General features: G+C 29.1%; 2 protein-coding genes across 2 annotated transcripts; both read right to left on the reverse strand.

The window, feature by feature from the left end:
- Positions 1 to 2,870: 2,870 nt before the first annotated feature.
- Positions 2,871 to 9,716, reverse strand: LOC107453267 (U20-hexatoxin-Hi1a). Its single transcript, XM_071186283.2, has 3 exons — positions 9,583 to 9,716; positions 6,722 to 6,835; positions 2,871 to 3,074 (listed from the first exon to the last, which is right to left on the reverse strand). Exons 2-3 carry the CDS (start codon positions 6,822 to 6,824, stop codon positions 2,929 to 2,931), a joined length of 249 nt encoding a protein of 82 aa, XP_071042384.1. The 5' UTR covers positions 6,825 to 6,835; positions 9,583 to 9,716; the 3' UTR covers positions 2,871 to 2,928.
- A 2,270-nt stretch (positions 9,717 to 11,986) lies between these two features.
- Positions 11,987 to 17,782, reverse strand: LOC147804258 (equistatin-like). Its single transcript, XM_087152182.1, has 3 exons — positions 17,296 to 17,782; positions 14,368 to 14,488; positions 11,987 to 12,323 (listed from the first exon to the last, which is right to left on the reverse strand). Exons 2-3 carry the CDS (start codon positions 14,474 to 14,476, stop codon positions 12,166 to 12,168), a joined length of 267 nt encoding a protein of 88 aa, XP_087008308.1. The 5' UTR covers positions 14,477 to 14,488; positions 17,296 to 17,782; the 3' UTR covers positions 11,987 to 12,165.
- Between the last annotated feature and the right edge of the window lie 5,385 nt (positions 17,783 to 23,167).

Here is a 23,167-nt window from a genome sequence, read left to right on the forward strand (position 1 = left end):
TGCACGTTAAATCTGTCGGGGTCACAAAGTCCTCTAAGTTCCCATAATAAATTAATAACTCTGGAATTCTCTGGTTCAGTTTACGAAGTGTGGAAGAATGAATTGACTATGATTGGGTCATCCCTGTAAAACGGGCTATGACACGTTTGCGATTGACAAATGCGCCTTTAATATCCAGTGAGGTGGCTGCGACATGTTTAAAGTTGTTTTTGAGATGTTTTACATTATCTAGAAAATTTTGAAGTGCATAATTTATAGATTTGCCGAAGCGAAAAAAACAATTTTTTTGCCTGATAAAATGTTGTATTTTTCTATGTAATAGTTAATTCTCTTGATAATAAGTTTTTCTAGAAATTTGTCTAAACAAGGGAGTAGTGTAATTGGCCTGTATGATGATAATAGTTTTGGTTTTTTATTAGTTTTCAGAAATAGCAGAACTTGCCCTTCTTCAAAATGATCTGGAAAGCAATTGAGTGAGAGGTACTTGTTGAAATATTTTAGAATTAGATTACCAAAAAATAGAAAAAGTTTTTTGACTTATGTTATCAATACCGTCAATGACAGGGGCTTTATTATTATTTAGAGTTTTAATTAAATTAACTAATTCATTGTATGTAAAAGGTGGGTTAAGATTAGAATTTGGTTAATGGAAATTGTCTATTGGGATTATGTTATCGTCCGGGAAAAGATTCTCTAAGATATGTGAACCTTCTTTTATAGGTGAGTTAGTGTTATATATATCTATAAATATGGAGGGATGAGGATTTGTCTTAAAAGATGTTTTATAGTGCTTTTCAAATGTATTGTTGGTGTTTTCACATAAAAATTTCCAACTATTATATTCAGCTTTGAGAATTTCTTTTTTAAAATGGGCTCTTTTAAGTTTATAGATGATTTTGTATTTGTTAATTTCATCTTCTATTTTTGAACGTTGGTATCTTTTCCTAGTCGCTTTCAGTTCTTTTTGGAGTATCAACAATTTATTATTCCATCGTGTGGGATTTGATTGCTTGCTAAATGCTTTCATTTTATACGAAAGCTTACAAGAATTAAAAATTTTATAGATTAAGTCGTCTGTGAAATCGTTTAGTTGAAATGGGGTGACTATGTTATCCAAATTAATATTTAATTCATTATGAAATTTTGAAAATTTTTTCTTAAATTTGCTATGATTACCGTATTTTGTTTTAAATCTCATAAGGGATGAGAAAGAAAAAGAATTGTTTAGTTGGATTTTAATGTATTTATGATTAGAGTTTGTTTCTGTGACCAAAACTTCCCAATTCGAATAGTTGAGGAGCTCCTGACTATTTGTTAGCTTTAAATCTGAAAAGGAGGAAATATCGAGTACCGTCAAATGGGGTGACTTTGTGCAACGAGGGGTGACTGGTTTTAAATGCAGAACTATAACATATTTTTGTAAGACGAAACGCTTTCTTCACGTTCTCAACTGATTTTTTAAAACCTAATAAAATATTACTTAAACTTTTTTTAAAGTCTTCTAATGGAAAAATGATCAAACGTGCTTTCTTTATATTCTGAAATTGATTTTTTTAAACTTAATAAAATATTACTTAAATTTTTTTAGCGTAGCTCATCTTTCGGATAAATGATCAAACGTGCTTTCTTTATATTCTGAAACTGATTTTTTTAAACTTAATTAAATATTACTTAAATTTTTTTAGCGTAGCTCATCTTTCGGATAAATGATCAAACGTGCCTTCTTTATATTCTGAAACTGATTTTTTTCAAACTTAATAAAATATTACTTAAATTCTTTTAGCGTAGCTCATCTTTCGGATAAATGATCAAACGTGCTTTCATTATATTCTGAAACTGATTTATTTTAAACTTAATAAAATATTACTTAAATTTCTTTAGCGCAGCTCATCTTTCGGATAAATGATCAAACGTGCTTTCTTTATATTCTGAAACTGATTTTTTTAAACTTAATAAAATATTACTTAATTTTTTTTAGCGTAGATCAACTTTCAATTAAATGATCAAACGTGCTTTCTTTATATTCTGAAACTGATTTATTTTAAACTTAATAAAATATTACTTAAATTTTTTTAGCGTAGCTCATCTTTCGGATAAATGATCAAACGTGCTTTCTTTATATTCTGAAACTGATTTATTTTAAACTTAATAAAATATTACTTAAATTTCTTTAGCGTAGCTCATCTTTCGGATAAATGATCAAACGTGCTTTCTTTATATTCTGAAACTGATTTTTTTAAACTTAATAAAATATTACTTAATTTTTTTTAGCGTAGATCAACTTTCAATTAAATGATCAAACGTGCTTTCTTTATATTCTGAAACTGATTTATTTTAAACTTAATAAAATATTACTTAAATTTTTTTAGCGTAGCTCATCTTTCGGATAAATGATCAAACATGCTTTCTTTATATTCTGAAACTGATTTTTTTAAACTTAATAAAATATTACTTACATTTTTTTAGCGTAGCTCAACTTTCGGATAAATGATCAAACGTGCTTTCTTTATATTCTGAAACTGATTTATTTTAAACTTAATAAAATATTACTCAAATTTTTTTAGCGTAGCTCATCTTTCGGATAAATGATCAAACGTGCTTTTTTTTATATTCTGAAACTGATTTTTTTAAAACTTAATAAAATATTACTTAAATATTTTTAGCGCAGCTCATCTTTCGGATAAATGATGAAACGTGCTTTCTTTATATTCTGAAACTGATTTTCCTAAACTTATTACGGTATTACTTAAATTTCATTTTAGCGTAGCTCTTCTGTTGAGTAAGCGTTCTGAGCAGCGTCATTTAATTTCGTTATTAGTTTTATAAAAAAATATTGTTTGGATACTTTTAAAGTAGTTATTCATTCACCATTCTTTTAAATTTTTGATATATTCTTTATTGAAATTAAACTGTTTATTTTAACGATTTCTAACAGTTTGGTTTTCCTCGGGCAGATTTGGTGAGTTGGTTTCCATCTTTGTCAGCGCACCAGCAGTATCCAGTTGATCCGTGGCACTGTACTTGGCTGTAGCTACCATCTGCATCACATTTCGGAATGAAGTTGCCAACAACGTCTGAAATTTTTTTAAAATTAATGTTTATATAAAATTAAAATTTCTTGGTACAAAAACTTTTTAAACATGAAATTTAGATAATTCCTAGTATTGAAATATTATTATTGTGGATTTCAAAATATTAATATTGTATATTTTAAATTAAAAATATTTATCATAAGCAATATTGATTCATTTCTGAGAAATTCACAGGGATTATCTATGGTAATTTTTTTTACTGAACAATCATAATGTTTTTATTTTATTTAAAAAATATTTCCCAAGTAAGTAAGGTTAATGTAGCATGTGAAAAATGAAAAGTTACAACCCATGAAGTTTTTGTCTGCATTTAAAATCAATACGGGTTATAAATGGCCGGGTGACGTAAATTTTATAAATGCGAATTTTTTTTTTATTGACCAATTGGAATTTTCTGCTGTTTGTAATAAACATAAAGCCAATATGGCTAATTCAATGTGAAAAAAACATTATCTTGATCGTTATACTAAAAAAAAAAGATGCATACGAAAAATCTAAATTCTTATTATTCTTACGATACTTTTGTAATTTATATATGCCATTCAATTATATAATATTTCGTATTGTAATTATAATTGAATCGAATAATCCTAAGGAAATTCAATCCTAATATGCTATTCTATTAAATGAGCTTTCGTGTTGTAATTATAATTGAATCAATCTTAAGAAAACTCAATCCTAATATGCCATTCCATTATATGAGCGTATATATTTTATTTATAATTGAATTGTATAATCTTAAGAAACTCAATCAGAAAATGTATTTGAAAAAAGAAAAACTTCATTAAATTCGGACAAAAGTATAAGACAATAAAATTGGTCTTATTGTGTAAATACATAAGAACAGCACGCCTGTCCCTATTCTTAAATTTTTGCCTGTTCTTTAGGATATTTTCATCTTTAAGATATTTTCTTCTTGATATGAAGCGTCGCATTCAAGTGCTCAAAACATGCCAATATTTCTTTTTTTTCAATCATGAATCAAATAAAAAAATTTTTTAATTTTCAAATTTGTAATTAAAATTTCTGCATTAGTTAAAATAAATTCATGCTTTATTTAATTTTCTTAAAAAAAGTGATTTTATACGAGTCATTTTGGATGTAGTTTAAGGTATGATAATATAACGGAAATGTCGAAATTCCAACTTTTAGTATTTGGCTTTAAGTCTCTATTCAAATTTTTTTTTCATTTTATTGCCAATAGTTTAGGTTAAAATAAATAGTTTCAATTTGGAATCAAATATAAACTTATTTAGTACTTTAGCAACGCCTCGTTTGTTTTATAATATTTAAAAAAATGTTTGCGTATTCATCTAAAAAAAATTTGGTTTTAACTGACTGGTATTATATTCCAATTTAAATAAATAACTTAATTACGTAGGCTGTCTAAATTCAAGTAAATATGGTGGTCTCTTTATTAAGAGTATGCCATATTATATTGGGGGAGAATAATTGATTTTGGTTTACTTCAAATTAAATTAAATAATTGAATGCTGTAGAAAATCTAAATTCATGTAAATATTATAGAACCGTAATAAGAAGTTAGACCCATGATACATTTTTTATTTCATTTGTAATAATGGAATGGGCTCTGGTTTACGAACAGCCACCCCCGATGAATGTAGGTAATACGTGCAGATTTTAAAATCATGAAAGGATGTATGAATGAAGGATAAAGTATATGAACGGCTTTCTATCCATATGTGCAGGCTCTGACTTTTAAATAAGTCACTCTATGAAAGATGGGATGCCAATTGAATGGTTTATTCCTTATTTAAGTTTGTTATATAAACTACAACGACTGCCAATTTTGAATGTCTTTTTTTAAAATAAATTTTAAAAAAATTATTTCTTTATTTAACATTTTTGATTACATTTTTCTTCTTATTATGGGTTTCGTTAAATAGTTTTTTCCAAATAATTTTTATAACTAGATTTTTCTCATAGATGGCAGCACTGAGATGTTATTTGCTAAATTTTTTTTCCGACCAAATATATTTTTAATATTATTATGTACGATTCGAGCTATTAGCACAACTTTTATTTTTTTTCTTCTTCGCGAAATTTGATAGTTAACTTAGTATTTCTACTTTTAAACCATTTCTTACTTTGCTACACGCGTGTAAAATTGGTTTCTGCTTTCTTTTATTTAATATTCTTTTTCAACTGAATTTTTATTTTTAGCGATATAGTGACATTATAAAGAATAATTTTTATCGTAGAATATTTATTCTTTTTTCAGAAATATCGCATTTATTTATAGTAAAGGATATGCCCTGATGAAGACCTTTACTTTTTCCCATGAAAAAGTTTTCTGTTTCTTACTATTTTATTCTTCTTCTCTGTGTTTATATATATATTTACGGGGGAAAATCCTTTTCATACTTCAATTTTAATAAAATTAAGCAATAGCGTATGCAATCTAAATCCATGCACAAAAAAAAAAAAAAAGAAAAAAAGATGGAAACTTTATTAATAGTATGTTATATGTATACTATACATAGGAAAATACAATGTACAAAGAAATAAGTGTTGGAAGTGCTGTTAATAACTTTAAAGCATATAAACGTTTACGATAATCTCATTCTCATAAGAAATTAAATATGAAATGGAAAGAAAGCTTGAAATAAACTTAGAACTTTTGTAAAAAGACGACTACAGTAATTGAAATCGGAAATCGTAACAAATTGTCAGTTACTAGAAATTCAAATTACGGAGCATTTGTGATTAAAATATTATAAAATTCATAGAAATTTTCGGTACAATCGTAGATTTTTATATTTTGATGAAGTTGAAGTTTTACTGTTCAACATTTTATATTTAATTTTGACTCAAAATTTAATACAATATTTTGATTACTAGTAATACTCATAAAATTAAGGTCTCGAAGGGACTCTTACAAAATGGATAAATTGTCATTTCGGAAAGGAAAAACACGAAAGAAAATATTCAGGAAAAAAGTTACTCAAAATTCCTGTAACGTTTGAACAAATTAATATTAAAAACAAAAATCGTGTTAACAATGAAAAAAAAAGCCTTTCAGCAAGACAAATTTTAATTCAGCAGCTGCATTTCTATAAGATGTACAGTGGTTCGCATGGTAATTTTTACAAGTTTAACAGATTCTCGAACAAAATATCTAATGTTAAATTTTATTTATTATATCGTACGTCCTGTACATTTCTTACATACTCGTGTAAATTTATTCTCGCAAATTATTTATTTTAAATTATTCAATATTCATTTTATTCTCGTAAATTTATCTATGCACATTTAATTTTTCATATTTATTCGTATTTTTAAATTAGAAGATATTGAATCTGTTGATAATTCATGCAAAGTGAATTAAATTATGTATAAAGCTTTAATGTTGATATTAAAAAACCATCTCTTTAAGAATATTTTTTTAAAAAAATTTCAAATTAAATGAAATTAAATTTTTGTTGCTATTTTCTGGTTTTGGATTACTCGGTGAAGCTTTTAAAAAGTTAAGACAGTCGAACAAATCTCTTCAAAGAAATGTGTCAAAAATTTATTTGTTTTTGATTCCTGGAAAGAATTAAGACATCAACAATTCCCTTTTTTTCGCCAAATTTAAATGTAATATTTATAGTATATATAAATCTTACTTTTAGCCTGTTCTTGTTGTCTTTGCAATTGGCATGCAGTTTGAGCTCCAATTACCATAGCAACGAGACAGGAGAATAAAGCCAAGACAGCGAAAACCTTCATGATTTATTTTTCTGGAAAAAAACATGTTCTGTATTTTGTTGTTATAAAGAAAATATTTTGAAATACTGAAGTAAAATCTATATTTTAAACAAACTTTACTTCGTAAATGCTTATAAGAAAATTTTTTAATCAATCATATTAAAACTAGAGAAGGACATATTCACTGTTCAATCATATTCTATGATCAATATACAAGGGATTCCGTTTACTGAAAAAGTATAGTGAAAGCTACAAAATTTCGTCATTAACGTGTTTCTTGCTCTATGGGAACACCAAAAAACCATAGAGTTATAAATAAGAAGGAGTGGGCATTCCTCTCCTTCCCTGTTGGCGCGAGTGAAGTAACTGTCAAGTAGCGGCGGCTATGTTGGTATAACCAGAAACTTCGCGGAGCAGCTCAGGTTTCACGAGGAAGAGTTAGGTTTTTTTTTGACATTTTCTCTTATGATTGGAAAATTTCGAAAACGAGATTGAAATAGTTTTGTTGTTAATACATAACACCTTTTTTCATTCAATTTTTCAACATTAGTTTCTTTTCTTCTTCCCAAAAAATAACGTTTTAAGATAGCTCTATTTTACAACTGAATTAAAAAAAGAGCTTTACAGCAGTTTTCTGGAACTTAGGTTCCTTTATATTTTATGTAGGCATTAAAAGTAATATATTATTGTTATTTAAGGGGGCAGCTTTCCAATTAAAAATTTATTCAAAGAATATCACATTAAAACCACACTATTTTGAATATAAACAAAATAATATGAAACGCACTTTTCTTTAAAGTTAGAATATTTAATGGGAAAAATGTTGGTTTGTGCTAAAACAATAGCAATAATCAACATTAAGCTATTGATCGTATCAATTGATACCTTTGAGCATGGTATAAGGCCTATTTTTCGGTTAAATTTGCTTTACAGTTTTGCATTTTTCACTGAATGTGTGGTGATAAAAAATATAATTTCTAAAACCAAAGTTTTCGGTAAACCATTACCATACGAACAGAAAAAACTATCAAATAAATAGTTTAAATCCCATCTATTTTGGTTTTAATACCAGAATTATGTTTTTTCTTTTGACCAGAAATATCATTACTATGCAGTACGTTTATACCAGAATATTTTTCTGCGTATAATGATTGCCCTTATATTTTCAGAATCCTTTTTAATAATAAAGTATACTCATTAGGGGCTGCAAATTAATGCTTGATCCAGGAAAATAAGAAAAAGAATAGAAGTATCGAAATCTACCAAATCACTAAGTAGGAAGACGTAACTGAAAATTTTTAAAACTTGTTTGATTTGCCGGAGAAACTGAGAGGAGTTGAAGGGTGGTTATTAGAAACATCTCCATGTTTTGTTAGTCAATGACACGGGTTTTGATGTTCATCAGACTTTGAAATTAGTCACCATTCATAGATAAACTATTTGTACGAATTTTATTGCAAGAAAAATAATTTGCAGGGTGTTCCGCAATGACCACCATTAATATATAATCTTAAAATCCTTCTAAAAACTTGAGTAAAAAAATTACATATATGAAAAAACTATAGCATTTCAGAGAGAAAAAAATGAAAATGCTTTTGAAATGTGTTGGATCACTAGCGAGAAAGGTGGGACGAATGCATCATTCGAATGCATCAAATCGAACTAGTTATACAGCATATTCCATTATTTTTTTCTTCTCAGCTCAAATATTATTTACTAATTAGAATAGAACTTTTTTGCTAAACATTTCAAAAATATATACTAAGAGCAGCTATTTATAAAACACACCCTAAGTGTCAACAATTACCGTTTTACCTATGTCATATGTTCTTTTTCAGATGATTTGTTTTCTTGAAGGTTAAAAGAGAGAAAAAAGAAGGAAAAAAAACAGAAAATCTATTCAAAATTTATTTATAGATAAGCTTGAAAACAAACATAGTCATTCATTTCCTTAAAGTATTATAATTCATACAATTAAAAATAGTTCATACAAATTACAAAAGTAATATAATTCATAATAATAAAAACACTTATATATAAGATTTAACTAAATTTTAGTTCAGAAACAAAATCAAAAACGTATACGGTAAGTTACAATTTGATAAAACATCTAGATTTTTGACATATTAGAAAAATTGGAGCCATGAATGCTAAGGTTGACAGTATTAGGGACAGTAAATAACATAAAGAAAACAATAACAGATAATATGCACAAAAATGATTATAATTTTTTTAACATGCAGTGTGATTATAAAGTAACTTTGTCAACGAATGACCCAATGAAGATCATACCATTTAAGTAAACGGAATAAAATTTTGTGCATGAGTATTATGATCTATGTGCTCGATATTGATGTTTGAAACGATTGCGAAACGACGATTGCAGTTACAGTGACAAAATTTTGAAATTGCCAAACGACAACACCCACTTTTTCTTAATCGAAATGTAATCCATATAGTAAGAAACCTAACGATATTTTTAACAAAAGTAACTGCAACTATAGGCTTTTGCCAGGCGCTACCATTTTCGCATATTTTGGGTTAATTACCAGAAATGTCTTTACAAAACAAGAGTGGTAATTTTACCAAAATTCATTTCTGTGTGTAGAGAGGCTATTTTTTTATATCTCTGTGTGCGTGCAATGTATTCTAATTTAAATTTTAACAAAATAGCTATTTAAGTTTGTTCATTATCAATGATTTGTATACTTAAATTTTGATAAAAATTTATCAAATATTTTAATATGGGGTAAAGTTTCAATATAGTATAACGACTTACCAAAATGAGCGATAAAACGTTATAAAAGATTTTTTATGCACTGCTTGAAATGTGATGTGAATTGAAACTTTTCTGAGACTTTATATATTCACTGAAATATTTATAATTCGTCATTTTAAATGCTAATAAAAATATTATTATTACACTGAATAGTCATTATTATTTTACTAGCATAATTTTTATCATATTGCCTTTATTAGCGTCTGTAAGACTTAGGAATGTGCTTTTTCTTGTTTATTCATCTGATTGACTCATAAGAAATATCAATCATTTTGATTTATTAACGTTTGTAAAGAAACTTTATGAAGCAGATAAATTTTTTTACGACAAAAAAGAATGATTTTCCCAAAATCGAGTTTTATTTTTCGTGTAAAGACTATTTACGATTTCATTTATTTCAATTAAAAGTTACTAATAGAGAAATTAATAATTGATATTGAAAATTTCTTTAAAATTTTAAGATTTTAAAACTAAATGAAGGGTTAGTCAGACCGCTTTTGTCTAGAAAAATAACATAATTCAATGCAAGTAAATGCGAAATATCTACAAACATTTATATTTTTTCCAGGAACATACGTTTCCTTCATATTTTATAAGTCTTCTTGTATTTTCAGATATCATTGAATACTATTGATATATCAATTAACCCTTTATAGAACGACTCTTTTTAAAGCAATGCTTGGTTAAAATAATTTTTGGTTTGATATTTATTTGTAAAAAGTGATTAGTTTAATTTTTTACTTAAAATTAATTTCATTTTTTGGTGGGAAGGTGGTTGAAGAATTTTTAAAATTTTACCAACTGCGAAAGAACTGGTCGCAAACTTGAATTTCTGGGATTTTTTATACATTCTTTCCTTATAAATACAAATTAACGCGAAGAGAACTGATCAAATGTACTATGTATCCTTGTATTTTTTAAAATTTTACTTACTGTAAAGAACTGGCTATAAACTTGAACTTCTGCTCTTATTTATAAATTCTGCTTTTATAAATACATCTAAATTCGATGAGAAACGATCGAAAGTACTGTGTATAAATTTTTTTTTGTCGTATGCCTGTTTAGGCAGTGGGGATGCGATTGTTCCTTTTTTTCAGTGGTGCCATCTATGACCAGGAATTCGACTTCTGCCACGTCGTTCACACAACCACAATCCGTTTATAGGGCGGATCACATTCACACACAAAGGAGAAGGACATAGAACACACATAGAGAGAAAGAAACATTCATGCCTTGCCCGGGATTCGAACCCAGGACCTTTCTAATGCAAGGACAGTTTCCTGCCCCCTGTACAGGCCGGTCGGCACTGTGTATCAATGCATTTTTCTACAAGTTTTACTTACTGTTAAGAACTAGACATAAACTTGAACTTCTATGCTCATTTATAATTTCAGTGCTTATAAATACAAATAAATTCGATGAGAAATAATCTAAGGTGCAAACGTACAAAAGAGAACAGCTTCTTGTCTCCGTCTCTCCTCTCTTCTTGGTCCCACGTAACTTCATAAAAGCAAAATATTTATCTAAACAAAACATTTATACTCACATTCATATAAGCAAAAGACCTATTCATTGATATTTGAAGTCATTAATAGATAGCTGCATAAGTCATGAGTGGGAAAATAGCGTCTCATTAACATTAAAAAATTCGTGAATTCGGAGCGAAATCTATTTCTCACCCCCTTTCGAAGTTTCGAAGTTCGCCCTTAATGTCTATTTTTAGACCTCCTTCATGCCTATTTTCAGATTATTTACTTTCGGAAATCAGCTGGTCCATCTTTTTAAATAAGTAGGATTTCAAGTATTCTGAGATTTAAAATCGTACTATCTAAAAGAAAGACAATATGTAAGTACAATAAACTCTTATCGTTTAAGTGAGAGTGGATTTAATTTTTGTCTCTTACGTGCTCGTATAGTATCGGGAGAATGGTGAATTCGTTATTAAAATGTTTAGTACAATATATGCTAACACTAAAAAATGAAAGAAAAAAAATAAGCTGGTTATCTAATGTATCTAATAACTTTTGATGGATAATGAATAAAATTAGCAACTTAGTAAAAATCAAACTGGGTACTTATTTGCTATTATTAACTATGCAGGCCAATGAACTTTATTTTCGATTTTTGGCACAAACGAAACGAACTGAAACAGTTGTAAATTTCTTTAAGTTAAAACACAGTAAACAATACATTTTAAAGAAAGAAAATAAACTTGGCTGTTTTTCCATGTAAGAAAATGTTTTAATCTAAAACAATAATTTTCAATAATGAAATTTCGTATTTCGAAACTATGTTCGAGCCACATAGCGCCAGAAAGAGGTGGTCGTTTATATACCACCACTTAAAAATGTGCAAACTGCTTAAAACATGATATATATATATAAAAGATTACAAAATAGCAAGATTTGTCTCTTTGTCAGAATCTCTTGCGATTTATTTAGTTTCGTTCAAATTATTTATTTCAACAAGTATAAATTTATCACATTTTTATGAAGAAGGAAGAGTTTTAGAATACATTTTAAGCTACAATTTGAAAGCAAAAATTCGAGTCGATATAAATTCTCTTTAAAAACCATAGAGTTTTTAACTTTTTGTACAGTTTGGTTGTCCTTGGAGGACAGATTCAGCAGTTTTGTGACCTTTTTTGTCGACGCACCAACAGAATCCAGTTGCTTCATTGCATTGAACTTGTTTGTAATGACCTTTTTCATCACAATCTGGAATGAAGTTGCCAATTAATCCTGAAATGATCAAATTGCATTAATTAGTAAACTAAAATTGAGGGCAGAAACAGTATTTTGTAGCATCTAATTTGAAAATGAATATGTAAGTTCTTAAAGTTTTAAGTTTTCATGATTCTTTTAAATTTGATTTCTCTAAATCACTTCATGTGTAAGCAATAGGATAGCTCGATCTACTTTTGTGATTTTAATTTTTATGTTAAAAAAATAAATAAATTTTGTTTCAAAGAGCTAAAGAGCTAACTGTTTTATTTTTTTATTTTTATAAAACCACTCTAAAAAACTGTTTTCGAACTTTTGAAACATCGCTCAGACCGTCGCTTCAATTAATTGACAAAAATCAAATTTACTTAAGTCGAATAGTTGGAACAATAAAAAAGGAAGATATAAATATGTTTAAAATGTCTTTATTTTTCTACGCTCTGTTTGTTTGTCTTAATATAAATTAATTATTATAAATTATTAAATTTTGAGAAAGGAGGAAGAACAGTATTGTTGGAACTATTTCATTTGTTTAAATACAATAAGAAAGACTGTTTACTTTTACTATTTGATTTGTAACTAAAAAAAAATAACTAAGAAAGTTTATAGTAAAGGAAAATCATTGTCTTTTATTTCACCAAATAGGTTGATCCAAAAATGTGTGGTCAAAAATTTAAAGGGGTTACAGGGGACGAATATAGAAGGACTCAGAATAAATGATTTCAGGTGGTCAGAGTTGATGGCGAAGTTTGAATGTGACACAGAAAACAAGAAGCCATGGTACCAACTTGGCAACAATATAATGTATGTATTATTATGGTGGTGGTTCCATATTGGTTGGGCTATTTTTTCATGGTATGGACTGAACCGTATGGTCCAATAGCACTGATCATTGGACTGAAAATGATTCTATTCAGGTACTTGGAGACCACTTGTAGCCATTCGTGGACTTGATGTACTTGAACAACGATAGGATTTTAATGGATGACGATGCGCCACGACACAGGACATTATTTTTTCACGACAGGTTTGAAGACCATTCAGAACATATCCAGCGAATGATTTAACAACATTGATCTAACAACGCGAATCTCATCGAACTTTTATGGGATATAATCGAAAGGTCAGTTCTAGGACTTTCGAGATCTTGGAGATCTAGTTAGACCGAATGGTTAAATATTCTTACAAGAGACTTCTAACTACTTGTTGAGTCCATACTACGTCGCGTTGCAGCACTTCGTAAAGCAAAAGGAGGTCCACCATGATATAATGAAATATCCCATGACTTTTGTCACCTTAGTGTAGTTCTCGTGATTGTGGAAGGATTGTGTTCAATCTTACGTCAGAGATGAATATTCTTGCAAGAGACTTCTAACTACTTGTTGAGTCCATACCACGTCGAGTTACAGCACTTCGTAGAGCATAATAAGGTCCGCCATGATATTAAGAAATATCCTATGACTTTTGTCGCATCAGTATAGTTCTCATGCTATTGGAAGGATTGTGTTCAACCTTACGCAAGACATTTTCTTCTGGCACCGTTCTCACCGAGTTAGGATCTCATATCTGTTGTTAATGATTGCTGATTCTATCTGTGAGGCGCAATCACTTGAAATTTTGACAATTTCGTATTTCATTGTTGGGAAATCGTTCCATGTACAACCTTTGCGTTGCTCTCCCATTTCCATTCGCAGCTCCATACATCAGCATATAAGCTCTTTAGCGTTAAATGCTGTATAAAATTACTAGAACAGCTTCCGGCTTACTTTGACAGCCCTACACAGCGCCCTTTCACACAGCGTTACCGGACACGCATTGTATGACGCATTCTTTTATCTTCGTCTCCTCTTAGACAGAATTTTTTTCTGATTAATCTGTATATTTGTAAACTACTGAAACTAATCTTAGAATTTGAAAACAAATATACTAAAGCCCACATGTATCTTTGGCATGAGGGTTTTCAAGTACTTTATTTTATAATTGTAAAATAAAATATTTTTTAAAACTGTTAAAATGGTAAATATATGCTTAACATGGTAAATAAAATAAACTATGTACGTACCCTTTTCCCTCTTTTTCATTTCTTTTTTTCTTTTTTTGTGGCATTTTTTGTGGCTAAATACAACAGCAATGAAGCATAAGAACAAAAACAAAATAGTGATGAACTTCATGTTTATTTTCCTCTGAAAAAAATAAGAATAATTTTATTGATGAGAAATTACGATTATGGGAACCATATTTTGATAGAAGAAGAAACCTTCAAAGCACGACATTCAGGGGCAGGACAAAATAATGGAAGCATATCTATACTCACTAATTTTTTTCATTTCTCACAAGAAATACTTATAGGGTTATTTTAAAAACATTAGAAGTGTCATTACTCATACATATCAATAAAGTTTTAAAATTTTAAAGGTTTGAACGACCGGCAATAAATTATGAACGAAAAAGAATGTTTTATGAACACCCTATACCAATCAGTATAGTAATAAGCTTCTAATTATAGTCAATTACGTGGGTTATTATATACACCAACTCCACCAAAGTTTCGTAAGCGTGGTTTAAATATTCATGAAGATATAGAATTTTTTTTTACTTAAAACCAATTTTTCTGACATGCGCTTTCTTACTATAGCTGTTAATTTATTGCCAATCTCTTAAGACTCTCAACTTTAACTTTATTGATATATTAGAGAAATAGCGTGATCTGAACACTTCTAAAGTTTTCTTTGTATTTCTTTAGAAAGATCGGAATCAAGCGTATTAATACAATTCGAAATGGCGGTATTGTTATACAACTGATTAGTGAAAACGATATCGAAAAACTGAAGACAGAAATAGAAGAAAGTAAAATAGTTAACTACATCTGCAGCAAACCAAAAACCATTAGTCCCAGGGTCATCCTGTCCGACGTTCCAGAGGATATATTACCTGTGAGAACCTGATGGAGAAAATGAGGGAGCAGAATAAGAATCTTCAGGATTCAGACATGACTATAAAATTCCCATCAAGAGCGACATCGCGAACTAATGGACTCTTGAGGCGGAACCCGTAACTTTCCATAAGCTCATGCTTCTTGGTAAACTTGACATAGGGTGGAGTCGTTTACGACTGAAGGAATTCAGAGTAACGCAATGCTTTAAGAGTTACCGTTTTGGTCATATATCGAAATTTTGTAAGAAGGAGGAGGTTTGTGTCAATTGCTGCCAAAAAGGTCATAAGATTGACGACTGTAAGTCAAAAAGAAGGTGCATTAATTGCAAAAACAACAACAAAAAATAATCTCTAAGTATTAACCATAGTATTCCTTATAAATTCTGCGAGTCTTATCAATGAGAACGAATTAATTATGTATAAGAAGCAAGAACAAATTTTTATCTCTTATGCTAATTTAAATCACACGATATATGTTAATTCATTGCATGCAGCAGACCTTACTAGATATAATCCTTGGATCGATTAATGAACCGTATTACAATACAGACAATTATATCACGGGATTCAAAACAGATATTCAAATAATCGCAAGTAAAGACAGACCGAGAAGCGCAGTAATTTTTAAAAAAGGGCCATTGAAACCATTAAAAGACTCACACTCCAGTCTTCAAGCCCTTAGCAACACAAACACGAAGGATTACCTAGTCAAAATGATAAAAAAATACTTACAACAATATTACTAAATTCCACTAGATTAAAGTTCACAAAGGATCTGAGGGCAATGAGGAAGCTGACAGACAGGCCAAATTTGCATGTCAAAAATCAACAATAGATCTATGTGACCCACCATCTAAACCGTCAACAAGAACAGAACTTATGAAGAATAACCTTTCAACATGGCAGCGAAGATGGGATAGTGATGATACAAAAGACCGACACACCTACAAATTTATCCCAAGAGTCAGCAATCGAAAAATCTACTCCAACTTCTATATCAATCAATTTCTAACTAACTATGGAGCTCAGAATAGTTATCAGTCAAAAATGTTCGGAAAAGACCCGAACTGTGAAGTTTGCAAGAGTTATGAAGATATTGAGCACATAATTCCTATCGGCCCAGTTTATGATTATTTAAGAATTATGTTTGCACCGAAAAACTCCAACTTTGATACCATTAAAAGAAACTGGAACCAAAAGAAAATAAACAATGGAATTGAAGAGATATTTGAAAGACTTTTTGGGAAAGAGAATTGAGGATTTGGCCTAAACTGATCCTTCAATAGTATTCCCTGGATTTCCCCAATGGGGGGCGGGACAGGATTAAAGCCGAGCTATTTCTTTAGAAGTATGAAAAATGAGTTAATATAAAATGTTTCCATTATTTTTTCCAACCCCTGTAGTTCATTAGTTTTTAGTTGGTCCTAAATGCAAATCAATAGTGTCAAACATTAAATAAAAGTGATTTTTTTAAATTTCGCAAACAATCCATATAAATGATCACTTCCTTTAAATGTCAAAAGAGCTTATACATAATTAACGCTTCATTGGTAATTAAATTAGACTTTTGCCGGATACGCCATCTACAGGCCAAGATGAGTGGCCACAAAGTGTGGCTATTAATTTTCAGGACTGGTCAAATAGCTCTTGAAAAAATGCGAATCACGGACCCGGTTAATACGTAACGAAGTTAATTTCTATTGTACTCAACTATCTTTTAAATCATCATTTTAAATTCTCTTGAATTCTGATCTTATTAATGTCTTTGACATGCTTAATCTTGTCATAGTCCATTTATTTTTCTTTCAAATTTCTTCCACAGTCTTTCATGTATTATTAGCAACTCAAACTTACATTTAAGAAGCTAAACAAATCAAACATTTATCATTTTGCCGAATTATATGTTTTTGTACGAATTTTACGTTTATAGCACTCTCACATTCCACCTACTATTTATGTTACAATATTCGATAGTTACTGGCACAAAATGTAATATATATATATATGTACACAAAATAAGAAAGTGTTATTACAATAAAAACAATGTTTTACTCACTTTTGCAGTAGAAGCGTTGATCAATACAAATGTTACATCAAAGCAGGCGTCATGGAACAAATCTCACGGAAGTTTGAAAACTTTCAAAACAAATGTGCTAATTCTGTTCAATCAATGGCACAATAGATGGCAGCACAACCTGAAGCGGGAATTATTGTTCCAATCGTTATAATAGCAAGATCTGTAAATTACAACGGGTTTCGCGCTTCCCACAGGTGTATTTTCTAAAATCCTGTAGTTGGGAAGTATTCTACCCAAGCCCAATCTTTCTAATTTTAAACCTTGTTAATTTGTTTTAACAGAGGAGTTAGTCTGTTAATTATAAATTATGCTTTTTTTAGAAGACTAAACGTTGAACTTTTTTCGTTCTCTCAGAACGAATACGTTGTTTTCGTTGTTGGAATCAGAATGAACAAATCACAATAAAAATGTAACAAATATTTACCATCTGCCTAGCGTCGAAGCCAAACGCGTGATAAACACTATCAAATGACGTATATTTTTTTAATTATATATATAGCACAATAAATAAATACAAAAAGAGAAAAACGAAGAAAATACGTTTTATGGTTTTTCCTTTATTTTTTATTTTCTGTTTTAATGGGATATTTATTACTTAATGTGTTCCATTTAGTTTAAAAAAAATTTTTTTTTTTTTGAGTGCTCCTGAAACTATTGTATTGATGTATTTTGCTTTGGATATATTGATACAACATTTTCCAGAATTTTATTAATATTTATTTTCGGATTTTTATTAATTATTTTATTTTTTATTTTTAATTATTTTTTTCTTCTCTTTTTTCATTATTCTGTAATTTTTTCCATGTTTTCTCCACATTCTGAACTTAGATATTAGTACAATGTCGTATACCTACTTGTATTATATTTGAATAATTTTTTTGCCGTTTAAAATGATTTAAATTTGTGCTGCTATCAGGAATGAATCATTCTAGCTAGTCGGAAAGTGTTCCAAATTTTAACAACAAGATTTTATTGTTAGAGACACAAAATCTAGCAATTAAAAACGTTATAAAAATGCTCTGTAGCATTTGGGTACCTGGAGTGTACTATTTAAGGACTGGTTGAATGCGATAAAAATGCCCTAAATGCGACAGTACTTTTTATCGTGATCCATTTTATTGGGTGCTTTTTTTTGCGACAGTGCATAATCTTTGCTTAGGTTACAGATAATAATTCAATTTCAATTTGTTTAGAAGTGAAGGCTCAACATTTTGGCTATTTTCGGTGAACATGTCCAATAAAATGTCAAATTTGACTTAATTCTGAGAAACTCATCTGAAGTCGTTTCGCATTTAGTAACACTGCCCTGATATGTATTTTCGCATCAGTAGATTTATTCGATTTTTTAACAAATTGATTGAAAATATTCTTAATGAACACATTTTAAATATGTCATTATTATAAACTAAATATTCGTAACTTTATGTTCGAAGTAAGCTAACTACAGTTTTATTTTAAGGACAAAGTCTATATTTTAATCGAATAATAAGTCATAACACCTGAGTTTAATTTTAAAAAAGTTTGTAATTTCACTTATAATTATATCCCTTTTATTAATTAGGATCTAAATTTAGGTTTGTGACATGTCAGTTACAAAAGGTATAAGGTATTTGTAATCATTAATCAGTTTATAACTCATACTGAAAAAAATTGTGCTTGATCTCTAGCGATTAGTGCATTGCAATGTACTAACCATTCTAAATCAGTTATATCATTTTTTACTCGGTAAAGTGATTAATTTCGCTATTTCCGATAAAAGTTGATCAGAAAACTTTTTATATACTTGGTAAATAAAACCCAAACGATATTGACAATAAGACATAAAATTTTTTTTGTTTAAAATATATATCATTATTCAGCTTTGTCTGATTCTGTAAAATAACTAAAAGAAGGTGAAAATTGGAAAAGTAAGTAATTAAAGTTAAATTTATAATTTAACTTTAATTACTTACTTTTCCAATTATACGATGATGAATTTTACCAAAATTATACGATGATGAAAGCAAAATGCGAATTATCAAATTTATAAAATTCTATAGAAGATATGGTAAAAACTACTAGAATATGGTAAAATTTACTGAGTTAGTGTCACCAAAAAGTTAGGTGATTTTTATTGGAGTGCTTTGGTAATTGCGTTTGGTAAAATTAGCAATTACTTAAGTTTTTTTTATGACCATGCTGTTTCGTGTAAATGGGGTAAAATTTGTTAATTAAAAGATAACGATAGATACTCCACTGGCATAAGATTAATAGTGACCGACCGGGGCTCCAAGAGAAGTTTTCGGAAAAGGGTTTCACCAGTTGCCACGTGGGAACCAAACACTACAAAATTGCAGTAAAGCAAAATTTAAGCTAATAAAGATTGATACACATTAGAAAATATCAGAATATCGATTATGTGTAAATTTAAAACTATAAATCAAGTATTTTAAACCATGTAGGAAAGTAAAAAATAACAAGTAGATAAATGAACGCAAAATGTGCCCGTGCAAGAACAGATAGTTCAGAATAGCCAATGAGATTTATAAAATGTATAATCAATCATAATAATTCCAAAAGGGACTTATAGTTAAAGCCAACATAAAATTTCGGAGTGAGGCATCAAAGTGTATGGCTATCACAAAAGAGATCACCAATGACCAAAAGTTCTCCATGGAAGGGAAAGGCCCTGGAACAGCAACCAATCTAAGTGCCTTGCTTAAAATAAAAGATCAAAGGGATATTAAAGAGAACCAGAATTCTTAAAAACAAGTCAAAAGCGCTTAAAACATCTGAAAAAGTAAAATTAACGAAAAATAAAAGTGACAAAAATACAGTTAAAAAACGTTTTTTGAGTGAAGTCTGATAAAACATCAAATAGTGAAAACAGGAAAAATCCCATCAAAAACATATAAGATCTAAAATAAAATTAACTAAATAATTGAAATAGTAGACTAATAGTTCAAAAGTTTTAGTATCCACTTTTCAAGACAAACTGCCTCTAGGATTAAAAATATTCTGATGTATACCAAAGTTTCTCTTAAAAGGATAAAAATTCAAAAATGACACTAGGTAAGACTGAGGGTGGTGAAGTTCAATAAGATCCAGAATATCCATTCGAATGTCCTATGTATGATGAGGATTTTCAGTCCAAGAGGAGGACAAAGTCACCAGAGTACGGTTAAAACAAGGTAAAGTACTAAAAAGCAAATATTAAAACCAGGAAATCTAAAGGCCAAAAGTTTAAAACTAGATTAAATTAGTCAGGTGTACTCTCAAGGACAAGCAGATCTTCTAAGCTATACTTAGGAATTTCAATGATTTTTCTCCTATATTATTTTTCTTCCTTTTTCCCTAAAGCATGGCATTAAACCAATTATTCAGTTTCAAAAAAATTTCAGTTTTGTTTTTTATATAATTTTAAGAACTATCATTTTGAAAATCAAAATTTCTGGTAAGCCGTTACCATACGAACAGATAAACTACCAAATGAATTTTTAATTATTGTATATTTTGGTTTTATTATAGAATTTGTTTTTTTTTATCACACTAGAAGGCTGAACCTGAGATTTTTCGACTCGCCAACTATCGCAATTATTTTTTAAACTTTTTCTCTTTAAACGTAAATATTTTTCATAAAAAGGAAAAATATTTTGTTTTCAAATTATACAAATATTGAAACTTCATTTGTCAGGTGTTGTGTTCATTTGTGAAGTTCATTGTGTTAGTGGTGACGAAATAAGCGATTACCTGGATGACTTGGGAAAGAAAGCTTAACCTAAAGAATTCACATTCCGTGACTGAATACGTAGAAATAAACAAGTTATTTTGCACGTTGACGTCATTCGAATAGCTATAATAGCAATTCCAATAAAAACGGTTTTTATCGCTCCCTATTAAGGATTTTTTTTTATTTTGAAAACTTTATACACTATAAATGTTAAGATTTATATCCAACAACATGTAATCTCTCTCAAACTTCTACTTTTGTTTAACATGTGCTCGAGTGTGAGTTTATAAGTCTTCTTTAACAATGGAAAACTAGTTTATATCTAAATAAATTAAAGCTGAGAAGTTCACGAAAAATCACATAAATTAGCAATAACTTTCGAACATTTGAAATTTTTTGTAAGTAAAAATTCAAAATAAAGGGCTTTTTTAGCTTGTCGAATTTTAAATCCGAAGTTGTATACTTCAACAAATTGCAGATCGGTCGAACATGGTATTTTTCCCCTACAAGTTTCACAGTTAATTATTTTTTCTTAACTATTATATAAATAATATATATATTATTATATAAATAATATTTTTTTATATTTCGCAGTATTTTCTGTACTGTTTTTAACACACCTTTGTAATTTCAAGTTTTTTCACAGCAAAGCAAAATATAATGTTAAGTTCAACTTCCAAAACAGCTGCTGCCGTTGCGATTTTTTATTATAGAATAGATAGACGCATCATTACCATAGGGTAATAGCTGTTCATCAGTAGTGTAAAAATGTAGAACAAACGAACAGGTAGGGAGGAGAGGGAGTGCAAACCCTTTTCAAGAACTTCTGCTACTATGCTCCTAAATGTTGTTTTTTCCTTTATGCACAGGGACCGCGCCAAACCTTTGGAGATTGGCTTACATTATGTCTCAGGAAGCTAGCCTTCTTCCCCTATTTATATTCTTCAGTAGAACGTTTGGCTCGTGCTTATGAAAATATGAGTTCGAATGCCATCGTACGAAGAATCCCCGTGTATTAAATGGTGACTGGTACACCTTAAATCTGTCGAGGTCACAAAATCCTCTAAGTTCCCTGAAAATCAATAGCTCTGGAATTCTCTGGTTCAGTTTACGATGTGTGGATGAATGAATTAACTTTGATTGGGTCATCCGTGTAAAAAGGGCTAAGACATGCGTGCAACTGATGTCGTATTCTTGAAAATAGATAGCTCCACTGAACCAGAAATACACTTTGCCTTAAAATTAACTTGATTTCAAGAAGGTTTCCTGGTATTGTCAAGTGGCATGAATTACAAAAAGAACGACAAATTTACCAGAATTTCTTTTCCAGTATGGGAATGCAGTAGTGATTTTTATACTTTGATTCATTACATTTAATTTATTTTTGGTAACTTATTCGCCACTTAAAATTTAAATTTTTAAAAATGGAGACGTAAACTTTAGAACTTATATTATCAATACAAGAATAGAAATTTTGGGGAGTGTTGAACCATAATATCATGCAAATTCGTTGCAATCTCAATATGAACTTTAGTTCGACAGTATAAACTCACAGATTAAACTTGATTATATTTTACTGTGCTTCATATTGAGCAAAATCATGGTTGACTTAAGATCCTGTAAAAGTTGCAACAAATTTTCAATGTAAAGTAGCTTCAAAGTACCTATATCGAAGTTTAGCATTGAATAAGATTTTCTCAGTCTTATATCTATATTATTATTAAAAAAAGAAAAAAAACCAGTTAAATCTTCAGTTAATCAGATCAAAATCCAATGTTTTCAGTTTGGATAATTCACGATGGGTTTACAATTTTTTATTATATTCCTGTTGGTTTACCATTATTATCATTTTACGGTTGGTTTACTGTTATTATTATATTTGCGGTTACTTAACCATTATTCTTTAATTTTGAAAAACATTGCACTTAACAATCAATTATAAAAGCCAAAAATATTTTTAAATAATTTAGTTAAAGTATATTTTAAATAGTAAGTTCAAATAATAAAAAAAAAGGAATTCGAATTTTCACTCACAGAAATCCACCAAGCCTTGAGAATGTTTTTAATGTTTTATTCAATTGTTCAGTTCATTCAAAAACTATTTTTTCGAAGTTTATATAACAAATGAACTAATACATGATT

Source organism: Parasteatoda tepidariorum, chromosome 9, assembly GCF_982258835.1.
Source record: "Parasteatoda tepidariorum strain Cologne lab strain chromosome 9, Ptep-v5.0, whole genome shotgun sequence".
Taxonomy (NCBI): Eukaryota; Metazoa; Arthropoda; class Arachnida; order Araneae; family Theridiidae; genus Parasteatoda; species Parasteatoda tepidariorum.